Raw genomic sequence first — 26,290 nt, 5'->3', positions numbered from 1 at the left:
CAGCCCTCTCCCCTGCCTCAGCGCTGCTCTCTGCGCCCCCGGCCCCGTTGGGCGGCAGGTCCCGTCGGAGTCCCGGCACGGGATGGGGCGGTGAGCGGGGGGCGGAGAGCCGGCGGTCCCCGCTGTCCCGCGGGGGATGCCAGCCGGGCGCTGAGCGCTCCGCACCGCCCGTCTCCCCTCGCCACCGGCCGACACCATGCGGGGCGCTGCCGCCAGCCTCCTCCCGCTCACCTTCGCCGTCCTCCTGGGCTTCTCCCGCTGTCGGCCGGACTCGGCGGCTAGGCTGGAGCCGGGGGCCGGGGCTGCGGCGCGGCTGCGGAGCCGGGGGGCTGCCCTGGGGGCGGTGGGCACGGCGAACGGCCCGTCTCCAGCGTCCCGGTCCCCTCCGCCGTCACGGCCCCTCCCCGCAGCCCTCCACGTGGATCGCGGCTCCGCGGCCGCCGCGGGGAGCCCGAGCGGTGCCGACGGCCGCAGGCAGCGTCCCGACCGCGGGCTGCCCACGCCCCGGGGCCAAGCGGACGATGCCGGGCTCGGTCCCGGCGCGGGACAGAGGAACAGGCAGGACTCCTCCCGCCAGCGGCAGGGCAGCGGGCTGAAAGCACGAGTGGTGCCCCGGGCGAAGGAGCCAAGCGGCAGAGGGAGGATGGCGGGGTAAGTGCTGCGGTCGGGCGGGTCCTGCCGGGGATGCGTAGCGCGAACCCCGGTGATCCCGGCGCTGGGGAGCCCCGGACGGAGGGGCCGGGTCCCATCCCGAGCCCCGTGCTGCATCGCCTTTTCCCGGCGCTGCCGCGGCCCCCGCGGGATGCGGGCAGTGCTTCCCCCGTGGGAACCCGCTCGGTGCTCGCTGTCGTGCGGCGCCTCTGCCCCGCACCTGCGGCCGCTCCCAGGCGCTCCGGGGTGCGCGTGTGTCGGTGTGCACGCAGGCGTGGCCTGGAACCCGAGTGTGCGTGGGGCCGTGCCCGTCTGCCAGCCGTGGGGCTGCGTGCTTCGGGCGTGCTCGGATGCAGTGCCCTTCCGGCAGATCGGGGCCTCGGCTGGCAGACATCTGCCCTGCAGCGGGCACTGTGTCCGAGCTGCCCTCTGGAGCTGCCCTGGGAGGCATGCAGGGTGCGGGACTCCCGAGAGGGATGTGCTGTGATTTAGGTGGTGAAGCTGGAGGGGCTCGCTTGGCTCTGCGGGACGGCGTCTGTCTGCTGCCGCTCTTGCTGCAGGTATCTGGCCTCTTGGCTCCTTCCTCCCATAATGGGCCCCTTGTAAGCGCTCCACGCCGCAGCTTCCCATGGCTTGAGTTGGCTCAGCCGAAGGACGCTTCCTATGACTTGCCTGGCAGGGCTGCTTCCAGCTCCAGTCTCTGGCTACAGCCCTATGGAGGTGGAGGGGATATCATATGGCGAGGCCAGCTGCTCGGTTGTGAGGGGAGCCTGCGAGCGGGACGTCTGGCGCAGGACTGATACACTCTTCAGCCCAGGGCCCCTTCCTCTGCAGTTCCCTCGTGGACCCCCCGAGGGATCCCCCTAGCTGATGCCCTTTGAGATTAGCTCCTTTGCCACTTGGGCAGGGCTACCAAAACCATCGCACTGGAGTTTGACCAGCCCGTGTGGCACTGTGCGTGTCCGCTCTCATGTGCCTAGCCTTGCTAGGGGGATTCTGGGTGCAGGCTCTGGGTTTACAGCCCTCTGACATGGGCAGAAATGTCTTCTGCCAACATCTGGTGGGGAGCTTCACTAGAACACAAAAAGTCTGTCCTTGAGTTTTCTCTCTTCCATACTCATCTCCTTGCATAGTCTTGAGACAGAAATGTTTTTTGTGCCACTCTGTGTACTTTCCTTTAACAGATCCACAGAAGCACCAAGTTCACTCTACTTCTGTTCTGTTTGACACATAAAGTATCACTAACAGCTAGGCATATGGGTTCTGAGCTCACCCAGCTCATTATCTTGGCAGAGAGGGAGTCTTGGGAAGATCCAGTCCTGCTCAGTCAGATTTGGACTTTTTTGGGCTCACAAAGATTTTACCCTTTCTGCAGTTGGAATGCTGTCAGTGTTGTTTTGGGATCATGTAGCAGTTTGGTTGAATTTGAGTCATCTGATATGTAGCATGTTTGTTTTCAGACTGCAGCTGCCTCTGGTGACAACAGCTGGCCTGTGCTGCTGTCAGGAGCGTGCGGGCAGCCCCAAAGTTCACATTGTGTTCAAAAGAGCGCTGAACCCTTTTCCAAGTAGCTTTCATCCCCGAATCCAGGGTGTAGACAGGGATGGTTGGTCCAGCACTTACACACAGTTTACCTGTTATCATCTGTATCTGAGAGTGCTATTGCCTCCAAGCTTAAAGGAAGGAAGAGCTGTGTCCTAGTGCTGTGTTTCTCATGCAGGCTCTGCTGCACTTTCTTGCCTCTGCTCTGTACTGGAAGATCAAGGCTGGGGATACAGAGCTTTCTCCAATCCCCAAGAACTTCAGTTCTGAAAAGTACCTGTAGTGGTTTTCCGTCTGTCTGGAGTCCAAAGCATCACTTTTGAAGCTTCTTGATAACGTACTGTCTTTGGAGCTCAAGAGAAAGCCTAGCTGAAATAGTTGTCCATGGTGTTGCTCCTCATGGAAAGCTAGCTGCTGCTGCCCCCAGCCATTCTGTGAGACTCTGTCCTTCCACCTCATCCATCTTCTTATGCCCCTTGCTGCACCAGACACATTTTCATCCAGGAAACTCAGGGGCCCTAAAAAACTTCAGTTTGTGATGTTTCAATTTTCTGCCAGGTGGGATATTTTCTGTTCTGCTATTCTGAACTTCTGCTACTCTCTGGTATGACAACCTTCATTTTGCCTTACTCTGGTAACTTTGCAGGCACACTAAACCCCAGTACTATTTATTTATACAACTATTTTGGCTAAAAATCTCAACTCTTGCATGTGCTGCCTCTCCAGATTCCCTTGTCAGAGCTCTCTGCTGGTACCATCAGGGCCCCTGCAGAGTTCTGTGGTTGAAAAAAAACATTTATTTGCACCCTATGTTTTTCTAGATAATGATTTTCTCACCTTGTCTGATAGCTGCATACTCAAGATTGAGTTTTGTTCCTGGGGACTCCTTGGATATGTCTTCCATCCTGCTCATGTCTGACCTTTTTGCAGGTGTGACTTTTACAAACGATTTCATGAATGCATCCAGCTTTGAGACTTGTAGGTGCTGGGTTTCAGTACTTCCCCCAGAAAACTCACTGTGAGGTGACTTTTGATATCCCAGCAAACATCGCGGAAAATTACTGACTCCTGACACTGGGTGAAGAAAATAATCCAGCCCTGAGAACATCACTGCTTTGCTCTGCTCAGTTTAACATCCCTGGTCCTCCAGCTCCCCTGACTAGAATGATTTTCCTCTTGAGTGTTGAGGGCTAGGGTAGCCCTGACACATGCCAGCTATGACTGTACTTGTGTGCTGGATGCATCCCTAACTTGGGCTGGCCAGTCCTGCTGGGAGGACACTGTGGGCATCTCCCTCTACATCTGTGCCCCTTGGGATGTGTCCCCCCTTGTTCCTCATTCTGTGTCTGGGAGGGTGGGTCACAGTGATGAGGAAGGTGGGTAATGGGAGAGTAATCTGAGGAAGCCTCTGCTTGTGGTACCTGCCTGGACAGTTTCAAGGAGCATGTGAGGCTTCCCAGGTAGCAGGCAGAGAGTCCCAGACTCATTCTTTCTCCCTCCCATTTTCTTTTTGGGCATTCTGAACCCCAGTTCACCTTTAACTGCTGTTGTGGACACCATCTGTGGCTGTATAATCCTGCTGTACCCAGGCTTTGTGGCATATAGTTTCTTGCTGCAATGTGTTTATAGGATTGCTCAGGAGTGGAGGCAGTTAATGCTGATGTGGACTTGGCAGAGGATTTTCAGTGACTCATCTATGCCAACAGCCTTTTGCTAATGTTCTTCACTGGGTCTGACTGCAAATATTTCATATGCATTTGGATGAAGTTCACTTTCCTGCAGTAGAAAGGCAGACCTGATGATCTAATGGTCCCTCTGGCCTCCTGTGAGGATGCTGTACATGGTCTGAATGGAGTCAGCATATCTGGCAGCACAGAGTTCTGTGTGAAGCTGAAAGATGATGCATAGATTGCTGTTAAAATAAGTGGTGAAAAAAAAGAGTTCTACTGCATGCTTCAGAAACAGTATGTGATCATCGCTGTAAAAGCCATGATCTTACTACTGTTTTCTTGTTTTCCCTCCCCCTGGTGCCTGTTAGGGTTGCTTAGCTCTTGTTTAAGATAACACTGCAAGGTCTTGCAGGCTGTTCTCATCCTGGGTACCTCTGCACAGCCTGAGTCCAATCCTGATGGTGGCTGCAGCAGCAAAGAAAGGGATGAAGGAGTGGCTTGGGGCAGGTCTTTTGCTCAAGTCAAAGTGCATCCAGTCAGGGATATGAATGGTTCTTCTGGGTGCAGGGAGGCTTCATGGCACTGGTTTCAGCTCTGTGGGGAGTCTCAAGGAGCTGTCTATCCCAGAAAAGGAGCAGGTTGGTGAATAGTGCCTGGGAGCTCCTGTACACCAGGCTCAATGTGCCGAGAATGATACCTGGGCACGGATGGTGCATGCTAGCCACAGAATGAACAAGAAGCTTGGTTTGCAGTTGCTTGCTGCTATCTGTCCTCTTTGGAGACCTCCGGGTGTACCTGGCAATTGAGGCAGAGGCTGAGATGTGGATCCAGTGCCCCACAATGCATTTTCCCAGAAATGCATTGAGCTGTGCCTTAGGGTTTTCTGGATATTTAGTTGTCTGAGCTGTTCAATGCCTTTCTCTTCAAGAAATGGGGAACTGGCTACTGGAAATGGTCTCTCTCTGCTTTGGTCTGAGCTGGGCTGGGGACTATTTTGGAAGGTGCTAACTGGCCTGTGAGCCCTGTAGCAGCACAGTGTTACAAGCAATCAAGTCTCAGTGCCTTTGAATGTTCTCAGCAATGTTTCATTTCACAGGATATATGCTAGGTGACCCTTAGGAAGGCAAATACATTAATTAACCTTTTCTCCTGATAAGGAGACAGAGATAGGAAAGACTGATCATTTGCTTGTTTTGGCATCAGTGTTAGGGCTGGGATTAGGGCATCCCATGGAACATGACAGAGTATGAGGTTCAGTGGAACTGCAGCTTGCAAGACCCATGTGAGGACATGTCTTCCCTTCTGCTTTAACTGTTGAGTTTCCTTCTAGCTGGGAGAGCTGCTGACCCCTCCACATGCCCATTCATCCTTGGTCCCTCTGCAGCCCAAGCTGCCCTGGATGAGGGTGTGAGTCATGCTCCCATTTCCTTGCTGCTGTGCTTTCTGTTCCAAGGAGTGGGTAAGCAGGAGAAAACCTGTATGCTATGCTCAGGCAGCTGCTGAATGCTTCAAAGTTATGGTCGTGGCTCTGGCTTACATCATTGTTAGGTCTGCCAGGGGCTTGGTGTGTCACAGCACCCAGCACGTCCTCTTGCCGGGCGGTTCTGCCTGATGCCTTGGAAGTCCTTGTTCCCTGTGTGATGAGGGGTGATCAGAGGCTGCTCAGTGTCTGCTCCTCAGGAGTCTCCCCTGTTGTGGTGACACCAGACCTGGAGGATCCCTGCCACTTGTTTGTTCTCCAGAAGCAGCACTGGATGGAGAGGCCCAGGGCTGGACATGCCCTACAAGGGGGCTCGTGCTTGAGCCACATCTTTGCCTCAAGTGTTTGTGGTGTCATGTGCAGCGGGACAAATGGATGTGGAGGCCACCACTCCTCCTCAAGCACCATCCCACAGTGTTGTAAACATGCCACGCTCCTTAAACTTCATGGGATTCATTCTGTATTCTTTGCAAGGCAGTACAAACCACATGGCGTTCAAACCAGGCAAATGACAACAAAATACTTCAAGAAGAACCAGACATACTCAGGAATGGGTCCCATGCAGCAAAGCTCCCATAACTATTTTCCTGCAGCTGATACTCTTGCTTACCTTGATACTCTTGCTTACCTGTGCCTCATGCTCTGTGAGGTCCTGCTCGCTGGGCTTTCATCAGGAAATAGCCATGGTTCTTCTCTACCCTCCAGCACTACCCACATGTTGTTCCTTCCAACTGCTCATTTCCAGTCTTGGAGGTCCTCCCTGCTTCCACCTCTTCCCATTCTCTCATCCAGGGCTTTATGGTTGGAAGGAACATTCCCATCCAGGTACTACTGGGTTGCTCCCCTCTGCACATGCTGGGCTGTCCTCCCTGCAGGAGCATTGCATCAACACCAACCCCTTCACCTGGGGCTGGCAACTCATCTCTGGGGTTGGCAGTGACACAGAGCAGCTCAGTGAGAGATTTGTGCCCAACTCAACAGGGCTTTCATGACTCCAGGAGTGGTCTTGTCTGCTCAGGCTTGGGCCCCTGTCTATTTTAGCCTCGTATCTTTCTTGCTATGACCTCTGTCTTGGTGATGGCATGGAGAGCAGCTAGCAACATGCTCCCTCCAGCATGTCTGTGAGAGACATAGATAAAATTTAAACTTTAACCCCCATGAAGAACTAACAGTATGATTCAAGGCCAAACCAGCTTCTCTGGAGAAGTTATCTATTTTGCCTACAAGAAACATGATTTTTTGGATAAGTTGAGCTGTGGAAGGGCAAGGGCTTTTCTCAATGAACAGACTGAACATGACTTAGGAGGTTTCACCAGTGCCAGAGGAAGAATGGGAGTTGTGACAGTCTAAGCGAAGATGCTTAGGTTGCTGCTTGGAATAGAGTCCCTCTCTGGTCCTAAATTACAAAAAGACCTGTTCCAGTTCAATGGTTGTACCTCTACAGGCAGCTTCATTTGTGAACACCAGAACAGTCCTTGGCATACCTGCCACCCACTCTCCTTGGCTCTCCTAAAACGTGAGCGCCACAGCCTGAGCCCTGGCATTTCTGGAGTCTTCATCTCATGCCTTGTGGATGCAGGAGTCAGGAGGATGCCAGTTTAGAGGAGGATCTTCCTCTGACCCTGCTGTGTTCATGTTAAAGTCAACCCAGAAGACAAATGTGCATGTTTCTGTGGTTCCTGTAAATTGTGTCAGCAGCCCTGACTGTCTTGTCCAGCATTAGAAATAAACCATACTCCCCACTTAGTTTCCAGAGTATTTCCAGAGCTTTCAGGCTATTTCTAACTTTCTGTCTTTTGACAGCTGTTCTTTCTCATCTACCTTGACATGCAAAAGTTACGTATTTCTAAAATCTTCCCTCCATGATGGCTAATACTTCTGGAAAGCACCTTGGAACTTGTTATTCCTTCTCATTATAGACACTTGAATATGATGTGACCAGAGTGAGCAGCATTAGCTGCCTGCTCGGGCATTGCAGAGCACCTCTTAGAGGCCCAGCACTGTCTATGATAGCTGTATGTTGACAGTCATCCCTACCTGAAAACACATAAGAAAGGAGAGGTGGGGAGGATGTCATTTATGTAAGGGCAGACAAAAAGTAGCTGCAGCTAAATCCTAGATTTAACACTCATGGAAATGATTTCAGCATCCTGGAATTGGTGTAGCTCTGTGCACATCAGGTAGACAAAAATTTCATAGCACCAGAGAGACCTCAGCCCCCTGGGTCACTGCACTAGAGACAGATCACAAATGCAGGAGTGGGGTGCTTGCAAAGGGAGGGTAAGATGGGGAGCGTCCCAGAGTGTGGTTTTTGACGTGCCATCCCTCCCAGGGCAGGGCTGAGCAATGAACAGCAACAGGCTGCAGAAGCTAGGTGAAGAATGAAGAGTTGTCTTCGGCTGAAGCAGCTCAGGACATTTGCAGAGGCAAGATACTATGACCAAAGTTGAAAACAGGCCAAATTTGCACCCCAATACCATGAAGAACCATGAGATCTTTAATGATCTTTGGCTACTGGCCTCCAATTGCTCTCAGGAGGAAAATGGTTCCTCTGAGTGCTGTGCCAGGAATCCAGCATAATGCCAGTTCAAAAGGGAGCTCCTCTCTCAGGGATCGCTCACACTGCAGCATTCACAATCCTTGGGGGTTTCTTTTCCAAGCACTTAAACAACTCAGCCCTTGTCCCATTGGTTTTGATCTCAGCTGCTGGTCCATCTGGAAGGAAATATCAGATGCTGCAGGAAATAATTTTGTGGGTGACTCAGAGGTGATGGCTGCAGCAAGACCTCAGCTTCCCCCTCTCCTAACCATACTGCTTTGTCTCCCTACTTAGGCCAAATGTCTGTGGCAGACAGTGTTGCCCAGGATGGACCACAGCTCCAGGCACAAACCGCTGCATCAAACGTGAGTATGACAGTCTCAGCCAGTGCAAGTCTCAGGATGCACCCCAAAAGAGTGCTTGAATACTGCTGTGACCCCACGTACTCCCCATGCACTGTGCCAGGGCGGGAGATAAGTCATGGGGTCTGTGGAGGCAGTGCCACAGCCTCGCTGTGGGAATGCCAGGCCAAAGGTCAGCTCTTCCTGTCTGCCAGCAAAGTCTGAGTATGCAGAGTAATTATGGTTTTACTTCATTATTGTTATTAGTGTCCATCCATGGCAGGATCTTATTGGAGCAGGGCATTGCAGTGGCACATTTATGTGTGAATTTTGAGCCTTGAGCTGTCACTTGTCCTGCTTGGAGCAAGGACAGATCTGTGAAAATCCCAGCAGTTGGGAACTGGCAGACTGGGGCTGTGCTCATGTGGGTGAGCATTGCTGATGCAGAGCGGGGAATCAGGGCTTCAAATTATCTGAGTGCTATTAAGGAAAGCAATTAGTGGATTTGGTACAAGGGTTGGGATGGGTGGGGATGGAGCACGGGGTGCCTAAAATGGTAGGGAGGTGCAGGGTGCTCCTGCAGTGCAAAACTGCCTGGCCAGGACCCTCCTGCCTACCCACAGAGGGAGTATTGAGTGTTCTGCTCATCCAGGCAGCCCTGGTACAGCCCCGTGGGCTGCAGTCATTGTGGGCTCCCTGACACAGCACTGGTAGAGGAGAGGTTTGGGTAGGCACCAGTGCAGTGCACGCCAGAGACAAGTGACCTGTCATCTTCACCCTCAATAGCAGCCACAGACCAACCCCTGCTGGGATCCCTGTCCCTGAACAGCATCCCTGAACAGCATCCCTGAACAGCATCCCTGAACAGCATCCCTGAAAGCCAGGGCACACAGCTCACCTGTGGCCTTCCCAGGGACTGCTGGCCCCGTGCCCCTGGTCGCAGGGAGGTGTGGGGCTGCCTGTGGTGCAGCTGGGAGGGCAGGGAGCACCGGCTGGGTGAAACCCCCAGCCCAGAATAGGCAAGAGCATCTGCCTTCACTTGAGTGGCAGCAGCTGCCCAGATGTTGAGCAGGGGGAGGAGGCTCAGCGATGTTTGCCGCGGGATCTCACGGCGCTTTGGCCGTGCTGGGGTAATTGCATTAGCAATCGCTGTTTGGGAGCAGGGGGCCAAGGGCTGACTCACCTCCCTTCTCCCTCTCCCCCATGCCGACAGGAGCCAAACGGTAGAGAGCGTGCTGTGCTGCCAGACAGTGTCTGTAAACACAGATCGGGGCCAGCCATGGCAGCATCTTTCTCTCATTAGGGATTTTGGTAGGAGCAGTGGATCTGGGCTTGCAGCCATGCAGGCTGCCTAGTGATTGCTCAGGTGCTGAGCCCTTGTTCCCAAGGATTCATTAAAAGGACAGTGTCCCCCTGACCAGGGATGGTAAAGCTCAGGCAGGACTTCGGTGGAGACTTGTGATGTGTAAATATAATTTAATTCCCAGCTACTTCCCTCCCTGGGCTTTTCTGTTGGAGTTCAAGCTGCTGGAGACATTCAGCTGTTTTTAAAGCTGCCAAGGCAAGCTGGACAGCCCATCCCTGTTAAGTTTCTGCACTGTAATGCTGTTTAATGTCTGTTCCCATGGTCTTTCATATGTGGCATATCAAGGAAGTTAGTGGGGTAGAAATGCAGCCAGAAAGAACCTCTTAAGAGTGATGAAACATGGAAGAATTGGCATTTGGGTGTTGGACAGATCCTTGGTTTTCAAGGTTTTGAGCCTGGGTACAGGAGAGAGGATAGGTCAAATTGTTGCCATAATCTACTTCCTCTCACCTTCCAAGGGTGTTGGTTTCTTCCTTCACTCATGCTTTTGTAGGCCATTTATTCTTTCAACATCCCTGCATATGACTTAACTCCAGCCTTAGGGAAGTGTCTCTCTGTATGTTTCAGATTTGAGGACCAAAGTTGCAGTAAGGACTTGTGGAATTTTCAGACAGTCTGTGACTGGGAAGATAAAAAGATAAATATCTTTCCCTGGAACAACAACATCTCCTGGGAAAGGGGAAATGAGCTAAGGGAGTTTAGGAGAAAGACCTTGCCTATTTGCAGCGGGCTTGATTTCTACCCACACACTGCCAGGTCATCCCATGGGGCTGCATGCAGGGCTGTATGGGGTGAGGTCTTCTCGCAGAAGGGGCCATTAGGGATGGTGAGCCACATCTGAATGTAGGCCTGAAGGGTTCAACCTCCTGCCTGTTTAACTTTGTTCTGGAGTGAGACTCCATTCTGGCCATTATGCTCTTAGTTTGGTGGAGAAGAAACCTGTATACACAAGCTGGCCAGAAGCTCCCCTTGCATTGCCCACATCTTAGGAGCTGCAGTGGCTGCAGCGTACACTTGCCAGTGATTTGGCTGCTGCCTATTAGCTCATCATGCTCAGCCTCCCCACATCAGTTTATCAGCCTCCACTTTCATCAGCATTATTAATGATGGTTCTTTGCTGCTTCCAGAGATAGTACTCTGGGCTGGGCTGGGAATGCAGCATGAGCTTTCTTCCTGACATGACTATTTTAAAATTTAAAAGAAACATTTTTAATCAGTGTGTCAAGAAGGACTAAATAAACTAATGCACTTTCCAATCTTATACAGATGGTCTTGCAGTTAAGATGGTGAATAAAGGTGCAGGGATTCCAGGCTGAATCTCTGTCTCTGCTGTGTCCTTGCAGCATGACCAGACAGTCCCCATTAGCATCCCTACGGCTTTTTCACATCTCCAAAATGACATTCACATGCCTCTTATTTTGTCTTTCTTCTGAATGGTGGCTATGGGGTTTTTTGAACCCTAGCTGTTCTTCACTAAAGTTCTGTTTTCTCTCTGTTATTCCTGCATTGCTGTTGATCTACCTCCCTGTCATCTGCACAGATCTCACTTGTCTTAAATTGTACATCCCTTCTGGGTGTGTTCCCACAGTCAGAGCTCTAAGTCAGAACTGAATTTACATACATAACTTTTCCATGAAAAAGTGGACTAAGTAACCCCTGTGGTACAAGTTCTTCAGTATCTTCTCAGATTTTCTATGGAGGCCCTACCTGATGGGTGGATTCCTCTGCATTTTAAATGGAACTGCACAGGAGCTGCTTACATTGAAGATCTACATCACTCTCCTAGACGAAGAGCACGAGCAGAGTTTCAGGGACTCAGTAATCCAATGTCACCTTGCATGTCATTGCTGAATCCTGCAGGTGTGCCTGGAATGCAATGCAAGGCTGAACTTGGTGGCTGAATTCATTCCCCTCTGGCAGGCCTGGCTAGGTGGTCAGTCATTCCACAGTTATCCCTGCTGTGTCACCTTGCTGGGAGGACTTACCTCATGCACTGAAGACTAGACTTGATCTGTGAGGGCACTGATAGATGTTGAAAAAACTAGATTTTCTGTTAGTGAAACTTCAGCAGTTTTCCAAGTATTATTCTTTTATTAAGAGTTTTGAGATGACTATTTTTGTTTCCCCTAATCCCCAGCTCCTGGAACAGGTAATTCCATGAAACTCCAGTGAGAAGAAATGAGTGCCTGTCATCTTAACAGAAATCGTTTATAGTACCCCCAGCTGGGGAGCAACACCTCAAAGTAACCCCTGATGTCAGAAAACAGAAAGCAAAGAGAAAAATTAAACTAAAAAAAAATTAAAAAATAATAAAAAGATAAAATATGTATTTTAAGGATCTTGTTTCTACATCCGGTGTTATGGTTTGGGGGGCCTGAATAGTGATTTCACACACTTGTCACTGGCAGTGCTGCCACTGACCGGTTTGCTCTCCTTATATTGCATAGCTGAACGGAGTGAAAACCAGCACATTTTAAAGCTCTTTCAAGTTCTTCCCGAGTCTGTAAAGGCAACTAGGAAGGGGATTAATCCTAGAGCTGAAATATTTCATCTAGGGCAGCTCCCCATTCATCCTGCTCGAAGAAACCAGAAGACTAATCCCATTCCCTTCTTCCTGTTCTCTATGTAAACTGCCTTAGGGGCCTTTTAGAGTGCCTGGTCACTTATCACCACTTTCCTGCTGAAGGATACAGTCTAAGGTGACTCTGTTGGTGGGAGAGGTTGTGAGAACTGCTGTGGTTCCAGGTCCCAGCATCGGAGCTCTGCAGTATTTCAGCATGTGAAGTGGTTGTTTTCAATGGCAGGCTTCCTGGGCTGGTGGCCTTTGTTAAAACAGGCATTTATTGGGAGATAACAGTAGGGACTGGCAGCCTATTTAAATCACAGCTGAGTTTTGTATTATAAATTACATCAACTTCTGGAGTGCCAGACTTCCCAGAGACGCTTAATTCCTGCCTGACTAGGACCTTGTCCCTGTTCCAGAGACTGCAGTGTTGGCTGATTTATTTTACTGGGAGATTTCATCAAAACCTCTGGCTTTAACCTACACAGCCCTACGTGACTTGGGGTCTCCTTTTCCTTGAGATCTCCCTCTCTTCCTGAGTGTTAACATGGTAATAAATGTCACATGAAGCATTCCAGTGAGCATATCCCTGATCTAGTTAGGAAAAGCTGATGGCAGGCTAGTTTTGGGATGAGGGAAGGGTTGTGGGGGTTATACTGCTGTGAAAGGAATTCAAGTGTCTGCATAAGGACTTCTGTCACTTGTTGACAGCAGGATGATGTACGGATAGCACATGAAGAAGGAGCTGTCTGTATGTTTGTTGCCAGGAGCAGTGTTTCTCGCAGGCATGTGTATCTCACAGGAGAGGAGAGCACAGGCAGAAAGGGACATGTTCATGAAAACCCTGCAGCTTTACACCCTGTGTAAAGGTGGTGAGATGCCCCTGCAGCTTCCCTGGGGCAGCTGTGGGAGAGGGGACTTCAGAAGCAGTGGTTTCATGGGTTGAAATCCATTCACAGGGTTTCCATGTGGCTGGAAGTTAATGTCCACCTTGTGTTGTCCAACAAGGTTTCATTACCCTTTGACCAGGTGGCACCTTCTTTCTCTGAAGGACAACACTGTTTTCCAGTGCCTTTTCAATTACCCTTGCTCAGAACAATGAGCCCGGTCCTACTGGAGCAATCTGTGGATTCCTGGCTGCCACTGCCGGGTTATAAACCCAATTTGGCATCTGTTGACTTGGGAAGTGTTAGGGTCCTGTGTATAATTAATAGCACTTTCCTCCTGGGGCGCAAACTGAAGCTGATGTGCTGTAATTAGGAACATGCAGGCTCCGAGGTTGATTTAGGCACAAGGTTAATGAACTGTAAGTCCCTGTAGCAGTGGAGGAATTTGAGCACAGTGACTCCAAAATCAGCTGTGGAAGGAAAGCTGGAAAGCACTGATGGGGACAGGCCAGGGCACTGTGCAAATCACACCCCAAAACAGACTAAAGGAGACATGCAATCCCTTGCTTTGTGAATTAGGACCTACTCTTGTCCAGAGCACTCTGGGCAGTGCTGGTGGCCATGTGCTCCCTGCAGGCCATGCTGCTCGTTTCTGAACTTTCCAAGATGAGTATTGTTGAAGAGCTCTGCAGAGACCAGTGAGTAGAGAGTAGAGGTGACCTCGTGTTAGGGGCCCACAGTAGTTGTAACACCAAGACTGTGAAGGTCACCCTCCTGCAGAGATGAGATGGGACTGTCCCAGTTGTGCTGCCCCAGCTGGATGTCACCACCATGGGGCTAAAGTCCCGTGTCCACTAACTGCCTTTCTGTGTCTCCTCAGCTGTCTGCGACCCGCCATGCCAGAACAGGGGCTCCTGCAGCCGCCCCCAGGTCTGTACCTGTCGCTCAGGCTTCCAGGGCTTCCGGTGTGAAGAAGTTGTTCCTGAGCAGGAGTACCACCCGCCTGGCGCTGTTGCTGCATTCCAGCCCCCCACAAGCTCCCTCCGGAGGAGGACCAGCACAATAGGGCGGGATGCCTCCCTGCAAGGGGCTCAGGCGCCCATCCCACGGCACATCCCAGCTGTGTAAGTCAAACCGGGTTCCTGGCAGGGTGCTCTGCCAATCCCTCAGGCAACAAACCTTGATCAGTTGGACTACAGTCTCTGCTTCATGAGACCACTGATGAAAACTCCTCCATAGGCTGTGGTAGCTGACATAAGGGGGTCAGCTCCTGCTGTCCCTGCAAGGGACTCAGTTTGTTTCTAGCACTTTGTCACAGTCCCCTGGAACACACAGGAATGAGGTGAGCTAATGATGATCCCATGAGGAAAGAGAACTGTGAAGGTCATCTGTTTGCTTTTGTCCTGTTGGTGAATGGCCTTCATGGTAGCAACAGGGTGGACAGAGGAGTGGTGGGTAAATCTCTTTCCCAAGAGGATATATTCAGAGCAATATATCCAGGTGGTACCCACAGAAGAGTACACACATATGAGGTGTGCTTGTGAGTGCTGGTATTAGCAAAACAATGACACTCAGAGATGTCTCCTGGCAGACTCCAGCAATTATTGAGCCATTTGTTCTATATTTCTGAGTAATTTTGCTGTGGTTTGGATCTTTTTGGTACCCAGGTGGGTGCCTGCATGTTGGGTACAGAAGCAAAAGTAGAGCTGTTGGAGCTCAGAGGTCCATGCAGGGGGGACTCTGAGGAGTGTGTTAAGCTCAGGGTGACAACTGTGGCATCATCTGTTCTTTTGGGTGATGTGAGGAAGAACTTAATGCTTCAGCACACCTGCCTCAGATCAATGCTGAGATGCTCCTGTGCCTGAGATATCACTTTTTAACAAAACTTTGTGTTTTTTGACGTCCTGCTGGAGCTGTAGCTGTTTTTGCTGAATGAGGCAAGGAGAGATGTCCTTCCCTAATAAGCACTGCTACTGTGTCAGCAGCTTGATGGGGATGGAGCATTGAGAGCAGTGCCTGCTGCTGTACAGCAACCCACACATATTATTAGTTTGGGTTTTTTTAGACCATCTCCACTTTTCTGTAGGAGTCCATGAACATGGGAGCAAAGTGTTAGACTGCATCACCCCTAAAGCTCCCTGTGTTTCTTGGAGCTGTTCACTCAATTGCTGGGCCAAAAAGACTGGTTTTGTTGGTAGCCACCAAAGCAGAGAATTTTCTCATGGCTTCCAGCAGGAGCCCCTCAGTCATAGTCAGGAAGACATTACAGCAAATTACAGGTGCTTAACCAGGAGGTAACTACAGTTTCTCCTTTGCTTCTCTGAACTTTTGGCTTTCTCTGTCAACATCACTTGGAGCTGCCCGAGGAGAGAGCAATTTGGCCTTTGTTTTTCTATTTCCTGCAGGTTGTTTCCAACGTGCCCATTGCTCCTACAGTAGCTACTGCCTTTCTGTCTCTTTTGAAGCAGAGGCAATGCATGGGCTGGAGACAATTCTAGACCCTTGGCTGTCAACAATTTTGGTGAGGCTCAAATGACTGGCAAAGATTTTACTGGCACTGAGAAGCTCACTGAAGATGACATATCTTGGTGCCCAAATGAAAGACTATCTGATAGAAACCAAATTCAGGAAAGGCAGAGGTGATGCTGGCAGGGAGAGGTGGCCAAGCCCTTGTCATTGCTGCTCTAAGAGACGCTTGCTACCCAAGTGAGCATGCAGCCCTCTCACGTGCCTGTAATCCTGGGCATTGCTGACGAGTTTCCCTGCAGTGATGACCTCCTCCTACCCCTCTGTGCTACCACTCTCTGTGGAGGGACTGGAGGGGACAGGGAACAGTGTCCTTGGAGATACAGCACCTGTTGAAGGCTTTCCCAGTAAGGAACATGACCTCAGGCTCCACACAGAGCACAGAGAGCTGTGCAGGCACTGGCAGAGCATTCTTGTCCAGTCAGTCAGACATAGCATTTAGTGATCACTGAACTGGGATTGCTGAATGCCCAGCTGCCCAATGTACCTTAAATCCTCTGGCACTATCCCAAGGAAATAGGACTCCATTAAGGACCACACTGTGCTGTTCCTCATTCCCTCCCCATGAAGGGGGATCATTGGATGTCACCTTTATCCCATGCTTCAGCAAGAGAATTTGACTATTGTCCTCTGCAATGGCCACAGGTAGGACACCGGGACATGTCCACCACTGACTGCCTTCTGGAGATATCCTGAAGGATTTACTGAGGCTGCTGTGTGTCTCTCCAAGAGGGAGTTGTCACCATACCTCTGGGTGCTGTGCTGCCCAGGCAATGTTTAACAGCTCTGCTTTGCAGGCAGGTGGAGGGCTGCCTGCACCCAGGCACTGGTCTGCATTGAAATGCCTCTTTCAGCCCCTGGGTGCTCTTCTGTACAATTCAGTCACCTGGATTTTTTCTGTGGTCTGTGGAACTTACAACATGGTGTGGTACTGCATGACTTAAAAGTCTTATTGCTGTTAGAAGGGTTGTTTCCCAAATGTTTTTGAGTGTCCCTTTCAGCATGCCAACTTCTGGGCTAGCTGCAGAGCCTGTAAGAGTGAGCATCTGCAGCCAAAGGCATGGTCTTGGCCTTGCCCTTCCATTGCTTCACTTGTTGGTCTCCATCTGGTCTCTGGGTGAGTTGGCTCAGTTCCATAAACCAGAAAAAAAATGAACACAGCAAAATCAAAGATAATTTTCTGTCACTTCAGTGGGCGAAATTGGATTATTGGAAGATCATGAGACCACAAGAATTGGACAGAATTGCAAGTCTAGCAGTGAAGGGGAGGAAAGGAGGGGTCTCTCCTTTTGGTGGTGGGGAAGTCACTTCTTAGGCTGGTTATTTGTCTCATGAAAGCATACTCTTAGACTTGTCTGAACTTGCAGTGACAACGTCATCCCTTTCCACTGAAGTAATTTCTGTGCTTTCACACGCAACTTTCTTCATACAGTTGGGCTGTAGTAGCAAAAGCAAGAAGTTTGTCTTAAAAGGTAGAGCTCTCCCATGTTTGCAAGCATGAGGACTGGTTTTTTGGCACTGCAAACTCAGAGCTGCATTCACTGGAGTTCAGGTAATTGTCAAGTGTGAGAGGAACAGCTTGGCTTGTCAGGTCCATGGTCTGCTCCAGGGTCAGGGGGGGTTTTTGCTGGTGGATACTGACCTTTTCTAGTCAATCTGCCACAATTTCACAGGAGCTGATTTACTTGTCTGATTTGTCAATAAGGAAGAGGTAGAAGAAGCTCTTGAATGGTACAGTGGATGGAGGACACTGGTGGTTCTAGGTCGATGGTTGTGAGAAGACTCTGAGTTCCCTGACAAACACCCAGTCCCTGACCTCCCTGTACATTTGCACTACTAAGAAGCAGGAGTTGCACAAGAGTGGGGGCTTATAGACATCTAAGCCTTGTCTTGCTGTGCCAAGACAGGAAATCAATCCTCACATGAGTGAATTTACATTCTCCTTTTGTTTATTTGCATCTATATTGGCTTTATTTGTGTTTGTCTGTACAGAGCTAACAATCTGAAGCTCTGAAGCCATGCACTAGAACAGTACTATATTAGATTCCCTACAAACAAGCAACAAAACCCATGAATCCTCCACGGAGACCTGGTCTCTGAAAAGAGATTGGGTTGCTTTTGGTTTCAATGTGCTCTGAAGTGAGTCTTCAGAGAGAGTTAAGAGAGCAGCCACCTTGAATTAGTTAGGAACTGCCTGGACCAAAATATTCCCTACTTACCTGAGTGGTGGAACTGCTTTAAAATGATTTCTTATCCCCATCTAGTTGCACTTGCTGCTTATCATGACTGCACCTTCACTGTGGGGAGTAACCTGGTCTGGAGGTAGGAAGTCTTTGGGAGTCTGTAGGAGCCCAATAAGTGTTGGTGAAGAGCACAGCCAGACAGCTGTCTGTTTTCATGGTTCTGCTTCTGGTATGAATGTGCTTGGGTTCTGCTTCAGGCCCTCCAGAGCTCTGGAAGGACAAGTGGCCTTCTGTGGCTTCCCTGCCAGGAGAGCCCAGGAAGTGCATCTGGGAGAGCAGGAGATGTTACTGTCAGTCCTCTACCCTCAGGGTACCTTCTCACCCTTGCTGAGAAGTGGCAGCTCCTTGAGCAACAGGGCTGTACTAGTCATATGCAACTGGTTGTACTGGTTGGTTCATATTTTCACCTGTCAGATGTGAGGGCTAGTGAATGGACCTGTGGGCATTCTCACTGTAGCTGTCATAGATCCTTTTCTGGGTGTGCTGGCAGTCTTGGAAAGATGTGGATGTGAAGGCCAGCTTGAACATTGTGCTGAGCACAGGAGTCAGTGCTGTGGAGCTACATGTAGCCATCAGTGTTTCTGTTTGGAGAGGTACCGGGTAAGAACCACTCCATCCTTGGCTTGCCTCTGTGATGTGCAATCTCTCTTCTCCCTGGGACTGAAGAAGAGGATATATTCAGTCTTACTTGAGCTCAACCCTTGTCCAGGGAAGGACTAGACTAGGAGAAGAGCAGCTCTGGCTCCCCTTTACTGACACCAGAGCTGGTGATGCTCAAACTGTCATCCCTGGAAATAAGGCTATGCAATGAGTACTGCTTCCCAAGTCCCTGCAGCAGGCTGTGGCTCACTGGAGACCTGGAGTCAGCTGTCTGAGGGAGCCTGTGGAGACTTGTTAGCTGCTGCAGAAGCTGAGAGGCCCCCATTCTGTGCTGGTGGGAACATCAAGTGCTCTGAGAGAGCAAAATCCTGGGGGTGTTAGAGGCCCTCCCAGTGTGGACTAGCTGCAAATCCTCCCTCTTCTTGATCTCAGCCTGAATGTCTGCCTGGAGAAGCAAAGCCCTGATGGATGATTGTGCGGGTGGAGTTGCACCTCAGCCCAGAAGCCGAGCTAAATGGAAACAGCTTTGTTTTCCTAAGGCTGGAGTATCAGCAGAATTCATGTTTATTTAGCAGGGAGTGGAAAGGGTTTTGCCCCTTACCCTCAGGATGGCTGACCATATGCCTTTGACTCTGGACAGTGTGTGTGGAGAGTTCTGTTGCTGCCACCTGAGAAGGTCCCTCCTGCCAGGAGTGTTGTGCATAAATCTGTAGCCAGCATTGTGCAAGGGAGCTGTGCTGCCTGGTAGGGATGTATGTGCTGGATGATGGCTGCTTGCAGAGCAAGGCATCCTTCCTCTGAAGATGAGAAGAGATGTCTGGGACCTGCAAAGCATTTCCCCACTAATGCAGGCAAGGGAAAAGGGCATAGCTGTGGTGTAAGGTGCTGAGACACTGTGCAGACAGCTTAATGCAGCTAAGCTCTTGAGGGCAGGGAACTTCCTCTGAGAGGGTTCTGTTTAGGCAAGGCAGTTGCTGGGAGTTGCCTGGTGTTCTCAGGATGGAAAAGGAAGAAGGCTGAGTTGCAACATGCCTGGCCCACTGATTTCTGATCTCAGACTCTCTTCTGCAGCACCCTAGAGGAGACATCTCCTCCCTTCCTGATGAGAGGAAGGGCTATAAGCAGCCCTTGAGGAGCTGTGGCAAGCATTCCTGGCCTGGGAACACTGGGAACCTCATGCCAGCAGGCAGGCTCTGCCAAAATCTCTGTTCTCTCTCCTGGAAGCGAAGGATTAGAACAGCAGGGAGCAAGCAGACGGGAGGATCTTGGGTGTGTGGCAGAGGTTGCTGGATGGAGAAAGTGTATTTCCCCCCATTTGAAAATTGCTCTGTTTCATTTGAAAGTCCTGTTCTGGTAGTAGTCAAATGTCAAGCATGATCCATTGCAAAGGGGAGTGGAGCCCATGGGTGGATACAAAGCTGTGTGCCCTGGGGTGGCCATTTAGAGCACGACATTGAGAACTGTGGCTTGGCAAAATCAGCTTGATGAGCTTGTTGTCATTGAGGACTAGCAGATAGAACAAAAAGTTCACTGCAAGGTCACTTGCTTTTTAAAGATGCTGCTCCGAACAGAGACAGATTTGTCTTAATTGTTAAAGCAGGATCTGGAGCCTCCTGTCTTGCCAGCTTTGAACTTTCCACATTTATGAGAAAAAGGGGAGCTTGCTTGCTGCCTTACTTGGGTTGCTGATGAGTGTTCAGGACTGTTTCCTACCATATGTCCAGCATTAGGAGGAGGTCTATACTATCTGCCTACTTATTGCATGCATCTTCTGCTCTTCTCCTCACTCAGTCCACATTTATGAGTGTTACAATTTATTAATGTCCAAATATCAGAGAAAATAAAAGCCAGCCCTTGATGAGAAGCATCCCACCCCCCGTTTAAGTGCATTCCTGTGGCATGGGCTGTGGCAGCTTTCCCACTTCATTTGGTATGGGAGCAGCCCAGGAGATCCATAGTGCATGATGTCGAATTCCCAGGGTAAAACACCAGTGCCAGCCTTGTGCCACTACAGTGCCTTTATGCTTGTTACTTGAATGGCATATTTTCTCAGTGCAGATAAACCCTAACTGCAGCTTTCTAAAGTGCTTCCCTTCAGCAATATGGTTTTCACAAAGTGGCCAAACATTTACGTTCCTTGATCCAAAGCCAACTTTGAGTAGATATCTGAGACATTGTTAAAAAATTGAAACTAAAAAGCCAGTGCCACTCAGGGTGAGAATATGTGAAAAGGAAAATATGTCACTCAGGACAATGAGATCTCCATAAGCTCCAGATCTCGGCCCCTTTCCTGCTTTGACATAGTCAAAAGTCCTTGGCAAGCTGGATGAGAAACTTAAAGGAAAATCTCAAGCTACTCAAGAGGAGTGTAAATGCCATTTTTCTTATATAAAAATACTCCTATTTTTAAATTACATGATATACCTTCTCTAGTCTGGCACCAGATTGAGCTGCTTTATTTTCTAGTGTTTTAAAGCTGTCAGCACCATTCTGGTTTATATGTTTTATGTATTTACTTTCTAGGGGGTTGCATACCCTTCAGAGCAGCAGGAGAATAGCTGGCTTTCAGGCCCCTTTTTTAAACTCCAAATATGGTCTTTACATTAGACCTTTTTTTTTCTGCACCTCTTTGGGAGCCATTCCTATAGCTTAATGCAGTCTTTAGGCAGTTTAAATGTACTTTTCCTTCTAACTGAAAGAAGAGTGTTGCTACTGTCAGCTTAATCTGAGACTCCATGCGAGAGAGCAGGGTGCAGGGCAAATACACTGTACATGTGGTAGGTAAGGTAGTACAGAAAATCCAGTTTATAACCTATTTTATATACTATACATATATCATTTGGGACACTTATGACAATACAATTTATATAGCAGTTCTATAAAAAAGAAAGTTGTTAGAAGAGCACTAAGGCTACATGATCAAATGCTGGGAGAGTTTTCCTAACGCCTGAATTAGGATTGTCATCTATCTTGCTTTCAGCTCCCTTCTGCCTGTGGATTACTGCAGTTTCTCATACCTGACTGTGTGTTGCCTTTTTTGGTTTAAACTGATACTTCAGTAAAATCAAAGCTGTTCTCTTTAGTTGTGAATGTTTCCCATAAATCACCAGTGCTAGCAGGAAGCAAGGGATTAATTGAAGTTGATTTGATACAAGAAGCGGTTGAAATTAAGATCTAAAAGTCTCCATATAAATCTACTTGTTCTCTTTTCCATTCTTCAGAAGCATCCTGAGAAATGCTGCCCTGAGTGCTTGGTGATTGGTGGGATTGGTACCTTGCTCTCCGCACCACCTCATTTTTTTTTCATCTGAAGGTTCTCATTTAGGCAGAAACTAAACATCTAGGCAGGAATTAAGGAGACATTCAGGATGGAAAAATATTATCTGACACTGCTAAAGGAAAAATATCCTCTATGGGAGGAAGAAATCTGGAAGGAGAGGCTAAGATTTTTCAGGGTATAAGTAAACAGCAAATTAGTCAATGGAGGGTAATGCATGTGGTGCATACCAGAGATGGATGGACTTTGGAGGCAAAAGACCCAAATCAGATGAGGTTTTTTTTTTTCCTGTATACCCTGAGCTCCTGCTCTGAGTCAAGGAATTCTTTATTGCCAGAAAAGATCTTGACAAATTGGAAAGAATTCTGAGGGAGGGAGGGAGCTGAGGGGAATGGTTAACAGACCCACATTTGCAAAACGGAGCCAAATGTTGGCCTTGGAGGATGAGGAACATACTTGGAGGCTGAGGCTATCAGGATGGGGCAGAGTGTATTAGGTTGCCTGTAGCCTTGGCAGGGTGGCCATGGTAATTTTTCAATGGTATGGCTTTCTAAAAAGCAATGTGCCAAACTATTCCAGGGGTGTAATGACAGGTTGATAATGACACTGGAGCTTTGCCTTCCCCATGACTTTGGAGCTGTGCTGTTGCAGAGCTGGGTGCAGGGGTGGCCAAAGCAGGCGCAGCACTCCGCATCCCTTCTCAAGGAGCAGGCTGGGAAACCTGCTCCTCCCTTACAGCCCTTGGTGTGGGTACTGAAGGTACGTGAGAGAGGTGTAGAGCAGATTAATGATCATGGAGTCACTGGCTTTGCCATCAGGCATCGTGCTTACATGGCCAGGAGTCTTCTGGCTAGTGAGCAAGTGGAGGGATGCAGCCAGTGCAGAACAGTGCAGAATAAACATCACTGGGATGCTCATTCCCTGATCCTCAGCAGGGATGAGGCTTGAAGAGTGGATAGCAAAGGTTACATCCCAGCTCAGCTCTCATGGATTGAGTGCTGCAGGTGCAGGAATTCTGTGTGTGGCTGGGGACGGAGCGATGTGAGAAGAACTATCAACACTGAGGTAATAGATCCAAAGGCCAGGACATCCTGCTGGGTGTTTAACCATTATTTTAGCTTAAAATATGTCTTAGATCTACAGTGTTCCCAGGATGAGTGGGAGACCACCTGCTGTAGATGAAAAGCCTTCACTTCTTCAGCTGAGAGCACTACACACGTCTCTTCACGTTGTTGCTCTCACGCTGTGTGTGTGTGTGTTCAGCCACAAACTCTTCACCCCACTCACATGCCTGGAACGAGAGAGGCCTTTCCAGCCCTCCCCCCTGTCCTGTGTAGAGCAGTGGGCAGGCAGCTGGCTCCCCCCACTCCCAGGGGTGCCTGTGGGTGCAAGGATGAATAGGCTAAAGTGTTTTTTCAGGGCTTTGAAGCTGGCAGCCTAGTGAAGGGGGTGGGTGTTGCTAGTCAACAAGATGGAAATGAAACTCAAATGTGCTTGTTTTCTCATTGCGTTATGGGGGAAATGAGTGACCTCCCCACAGCCAATATTGCGCTTTTCTCTGACTAATGCCCCTGCAGCAGGTTTCATTAGATGGCAGCCAGGCCCTCAGCTTGCAGCTGCTGTGTCTTGTGGAAACAGAGGGCCCTTTGAGATGGAGATCTGTGTGCTTGTGTGTACAAGCACAGGTTGATATCTTGTCCTCTCGTTTGCTACTGCCCTAAATACAGATCCTTCCCTGCCAGGTAGGACCCTGTCCTGGGGAGGATGGGGAGTAGGACAGGGGCAGAGGAGGTGTTGCTGTGGTTGGTGGGGGCATGAAGCCTCAGTGGGGTGGTCACACTGTGTGACTCACATCCCAGGTCTCTGACTATGCCAGCAGTTTCTGCTGACATTTGTGGTGGTGCAAAGGCTGTGGCTGTGGGGTGATGTCTGCAGTAAATGGTGACATTGATGGAGACCTTCATGTGATGGCAGCTGGATGTGTCTCTAATCACTAAGGTGTGAGACTGCCTGTGTGACTGCATTTGGCAGCAGTACTGTGCCTGTTGGTTGTGCTGCTCAGGATCAGCCTCTCTGTGCAGCAAGAGGAGCCAACTGAGGCAGCTTTCTCATTGTTTCAGCCCAAAGGAGTGAGCTGAGCCACTCAGCTCACACAGGCCAGCCTGGGCAGTTCTGCCAGAGAGGTGGTAGCTTTCCTGATCTCCCTCACCATCTAAATCCCTGTCTTAGTCAAGGAAGGTATGGCCTAAATGTGGCATTTGTAATCAAGTAGCCTGGTGTGGTTCCTCTGTTGGCTCCACTTGAAGCTCAGAGCAGTTGCAGGCTTCGTTTTTATTTTTGGCATTGGCCTGCACTCCAGCTCTGGAGACAAGCAGATTGCAGATGGTTCTTTATCACATTTGGCATTTGTAAATTATGATTCTGGCCATTTAATGGGTCAGCACTGAGGTCTAATGGATCCAAACATAAGCACAATCTGCAGCTCCAGGTGACCACCTGATGCCATGCCTTTATGCAGGGCATGTTTCTGCAGCCTCACTGGGCCAGGCAGGTGCTGTTCCCATGCCTGGAGAGCTGGACTTCTTCCAGGGAGTCAGTTGCTCACTGCCTAATACATGAGAGCAAGGAAGAACATTCAATGGAGTAGCAGGTGGCATTTGTGGCACATGTGGCAAGGGAAGGGCATTTAATGTCAGCAGAGAGCTGTGTTGGGGGCATGTGAGCAGCCACTTTGGCTAAGGAGCAAATTAGATCCCAAGAGACTGGTTAAAATGAGCTTGTTAGCTGTCTGTGAGCTTAGAGGGGTTCAGTTAAGTATGTGGCATCTGGCAACTCCTGAACAGATAAAATTAGAGTTCCCAGCCCTCTCCCTCTCTGTTCTCACACAGTACGTGGCAGGCTGGGAGCCAGCTAGGATGGCCCTGCAGCACTTGTACTACTCTGGGGGCCAGAAGAAGGAAGATGCCAGGGTGGTGGTGGTGGAGTCTGAGCTTGGTGGCATGAGGCAGACAGCTGGTGACTCTACTGTCCCATGGACTTGCATGTCTGCTGTTACAGTTTGTAGTGAAATAGAAACCTTGGCCAGCCACTGGCACATGTCAAGCGGAGCAGGCAGCTGGAGTTACCACTGCAATATGGCACAGGTGAGAACCCAAAATAAGAGCCATGTGGGCTCTGTGAGAGCTCTTAGTTGCTGTCGTAAGGGATAGGGCTGGCATCTGGGTGCTGAACTGACACGGCTCATGGCATGTGCCAGTGGCAGAGTACAGTGTGTGGCACGGAGCCTGACACATGTTTCTGGCCCTGCAGCCCCACTTTGTGAGTGCTGTTTGTGACACAAAGGCAAAGGATGGCATCAGTGCCAACAGCAGCTCTAGAGGTCTTGAAGGGAAAAAAAGATTTGGATGACTTGCAGCTTGTGATGGTCCAGGTGCCTGTGTCTTGTGTGTCTTGTGCATTTTGTGTGTTTTGTGTGTCTTGTGTCCCATCTTGCATGGCATCTGGCTGTAGTTGTCTGTGAACCTGGCACAAAGGCACCACCATTCTTGTGGCCTTCATGGTACATTGATTCTGCTTGGCTCTCCCAGGAAGGTCTTCTGCCTGTGGGATGCTGGTGGCTGCTTCTCCTGTGCAGGAGAACTTCCCTTGCATTTCACCAAACACTGGGGAGCATGGGCTTCAGACTTCAGGGTCTCCCTCATTTGAATGGGAGGTACCAGGGCTGAAGACACCAGCAGGAGGGACAGCAGGGAGGTTTCAGTGGTATTTCTGCTGCTCCTGGAGATAATAAACTAAGACAGGATTTATGGACATAATGTGGGTGGGCTTGAAGTCAGGTGCCTTGTATGGTGTGGTTTTCCCTCTCCTCCCAGAGTCTTACCAGAGCTGTCTTCCTTGTCAGCATGTTTGTGAGCTAATTGACAATAAACTTAATGGTCTCTAAGCAATGCCTCTCCTGTGCTCCAGGGCCTGCCGACTGAGCCATGAATCCTTTCTGCCTGCTGAGGAACCTATTTGGAGTCCAAGAAAGGGGAAGTTTCTGGTTTGCAGTCAATTTACTCCTTTCCAAGGCTGGCTGCTTCTCTTTCCCCCATAGACACAGATGCTGGTGTTAAGGCTGCCCATTCTTCTGTGATGCTTTAGTGGAAAATCAGCAACTGCTGAGCATTACAAAGGGGGAAGTGAATCACTGATTTTGGTCCCTGTGGCCCCAAGCAAGGAGGGCATCTTGCCAGAGTGACAGGCAGATGGACAAGACAGACACCGAGTATATTGTTCAGCATTTAAAATCCAGAGGAGAACCTGCCTGTTGCCCTGGCAGGTTATCAGGGCCTGAGCATGACTCTATTCTGGCTGAGGCCCCTCATCTTGGAGATGCACATGCAGGCTGCAGTCTGGAGTAGCTGGGGTGGACTTACCAGTGCTGCAGTGGCTCCCCTCTGTGGGACTCTGCTCCCAGCCCCATGGGCAGCACGTGTCCTTTCTGGGTACCTGGAGGCAGCAACTTCATCCCAAGCAGCAAGCTGGTTATATTTAGAGAGCTGGAGCTTTTTGGGCCCTGGCATGGGGTTTCCTGGACCCTGGGAATATAGTTTCTTCTCTGAG

General features: G+C 49.9%; 1 protein-coding gene across 2 annotated transcripts in view; it reads left to right on the top strand.

Annotated features, from left to right (window-relative positions):
- The first annotated feature begins 88 nt into the window (after positions 1 to 88).
- LTBP2 (latent transforming growth factor beta binding protein 2) overlaps positions 89 to 26,290 on the top strand; it is a 71,335-nt gene continuing 45,133 nt past the window's right edge. For both annotated transcript variants that reach the window (XM_086895987.1, XM_086895986.1), the window contains exons 1-3: positions 89 to 651; positions 8,177 to 8,247; positions 13,920 to 14,163. In XM_086895987.1, coding sequence (XP_086752113.1) covers positions 197 to 651; positions 8,177 to 8,247; positions 13,920 to 14,163 — 770 coding nt within the window. In that variant the 5' untranslated portion in view covers positions 89 to 196. The remainder of the gene's footprint in view (positions 652 to 8,176; positions 8,248 to 13,919; positions 14,164 to 26,290) is intronic.

Source organism: Cyanistes caeruleus, chromosome 6, assembly GCF_971803275.1.
Source record: "Cyanistes caeruleus chromosome 6, bCyaCae1.hap1.1, whole genome shotgun sequence".
NCBI classification, from domain to species: Eukaryota; Metazoa; Chordata; class Aves; order Passeriformes; family Paridae; genus Cyanistes; species Cyanistes caeruleus.
The sequence above is the reverse complement of the archived record's forward strand: the minus strand, read 5'-3'. Positions and strand labels throughout refer to the sequence as shown.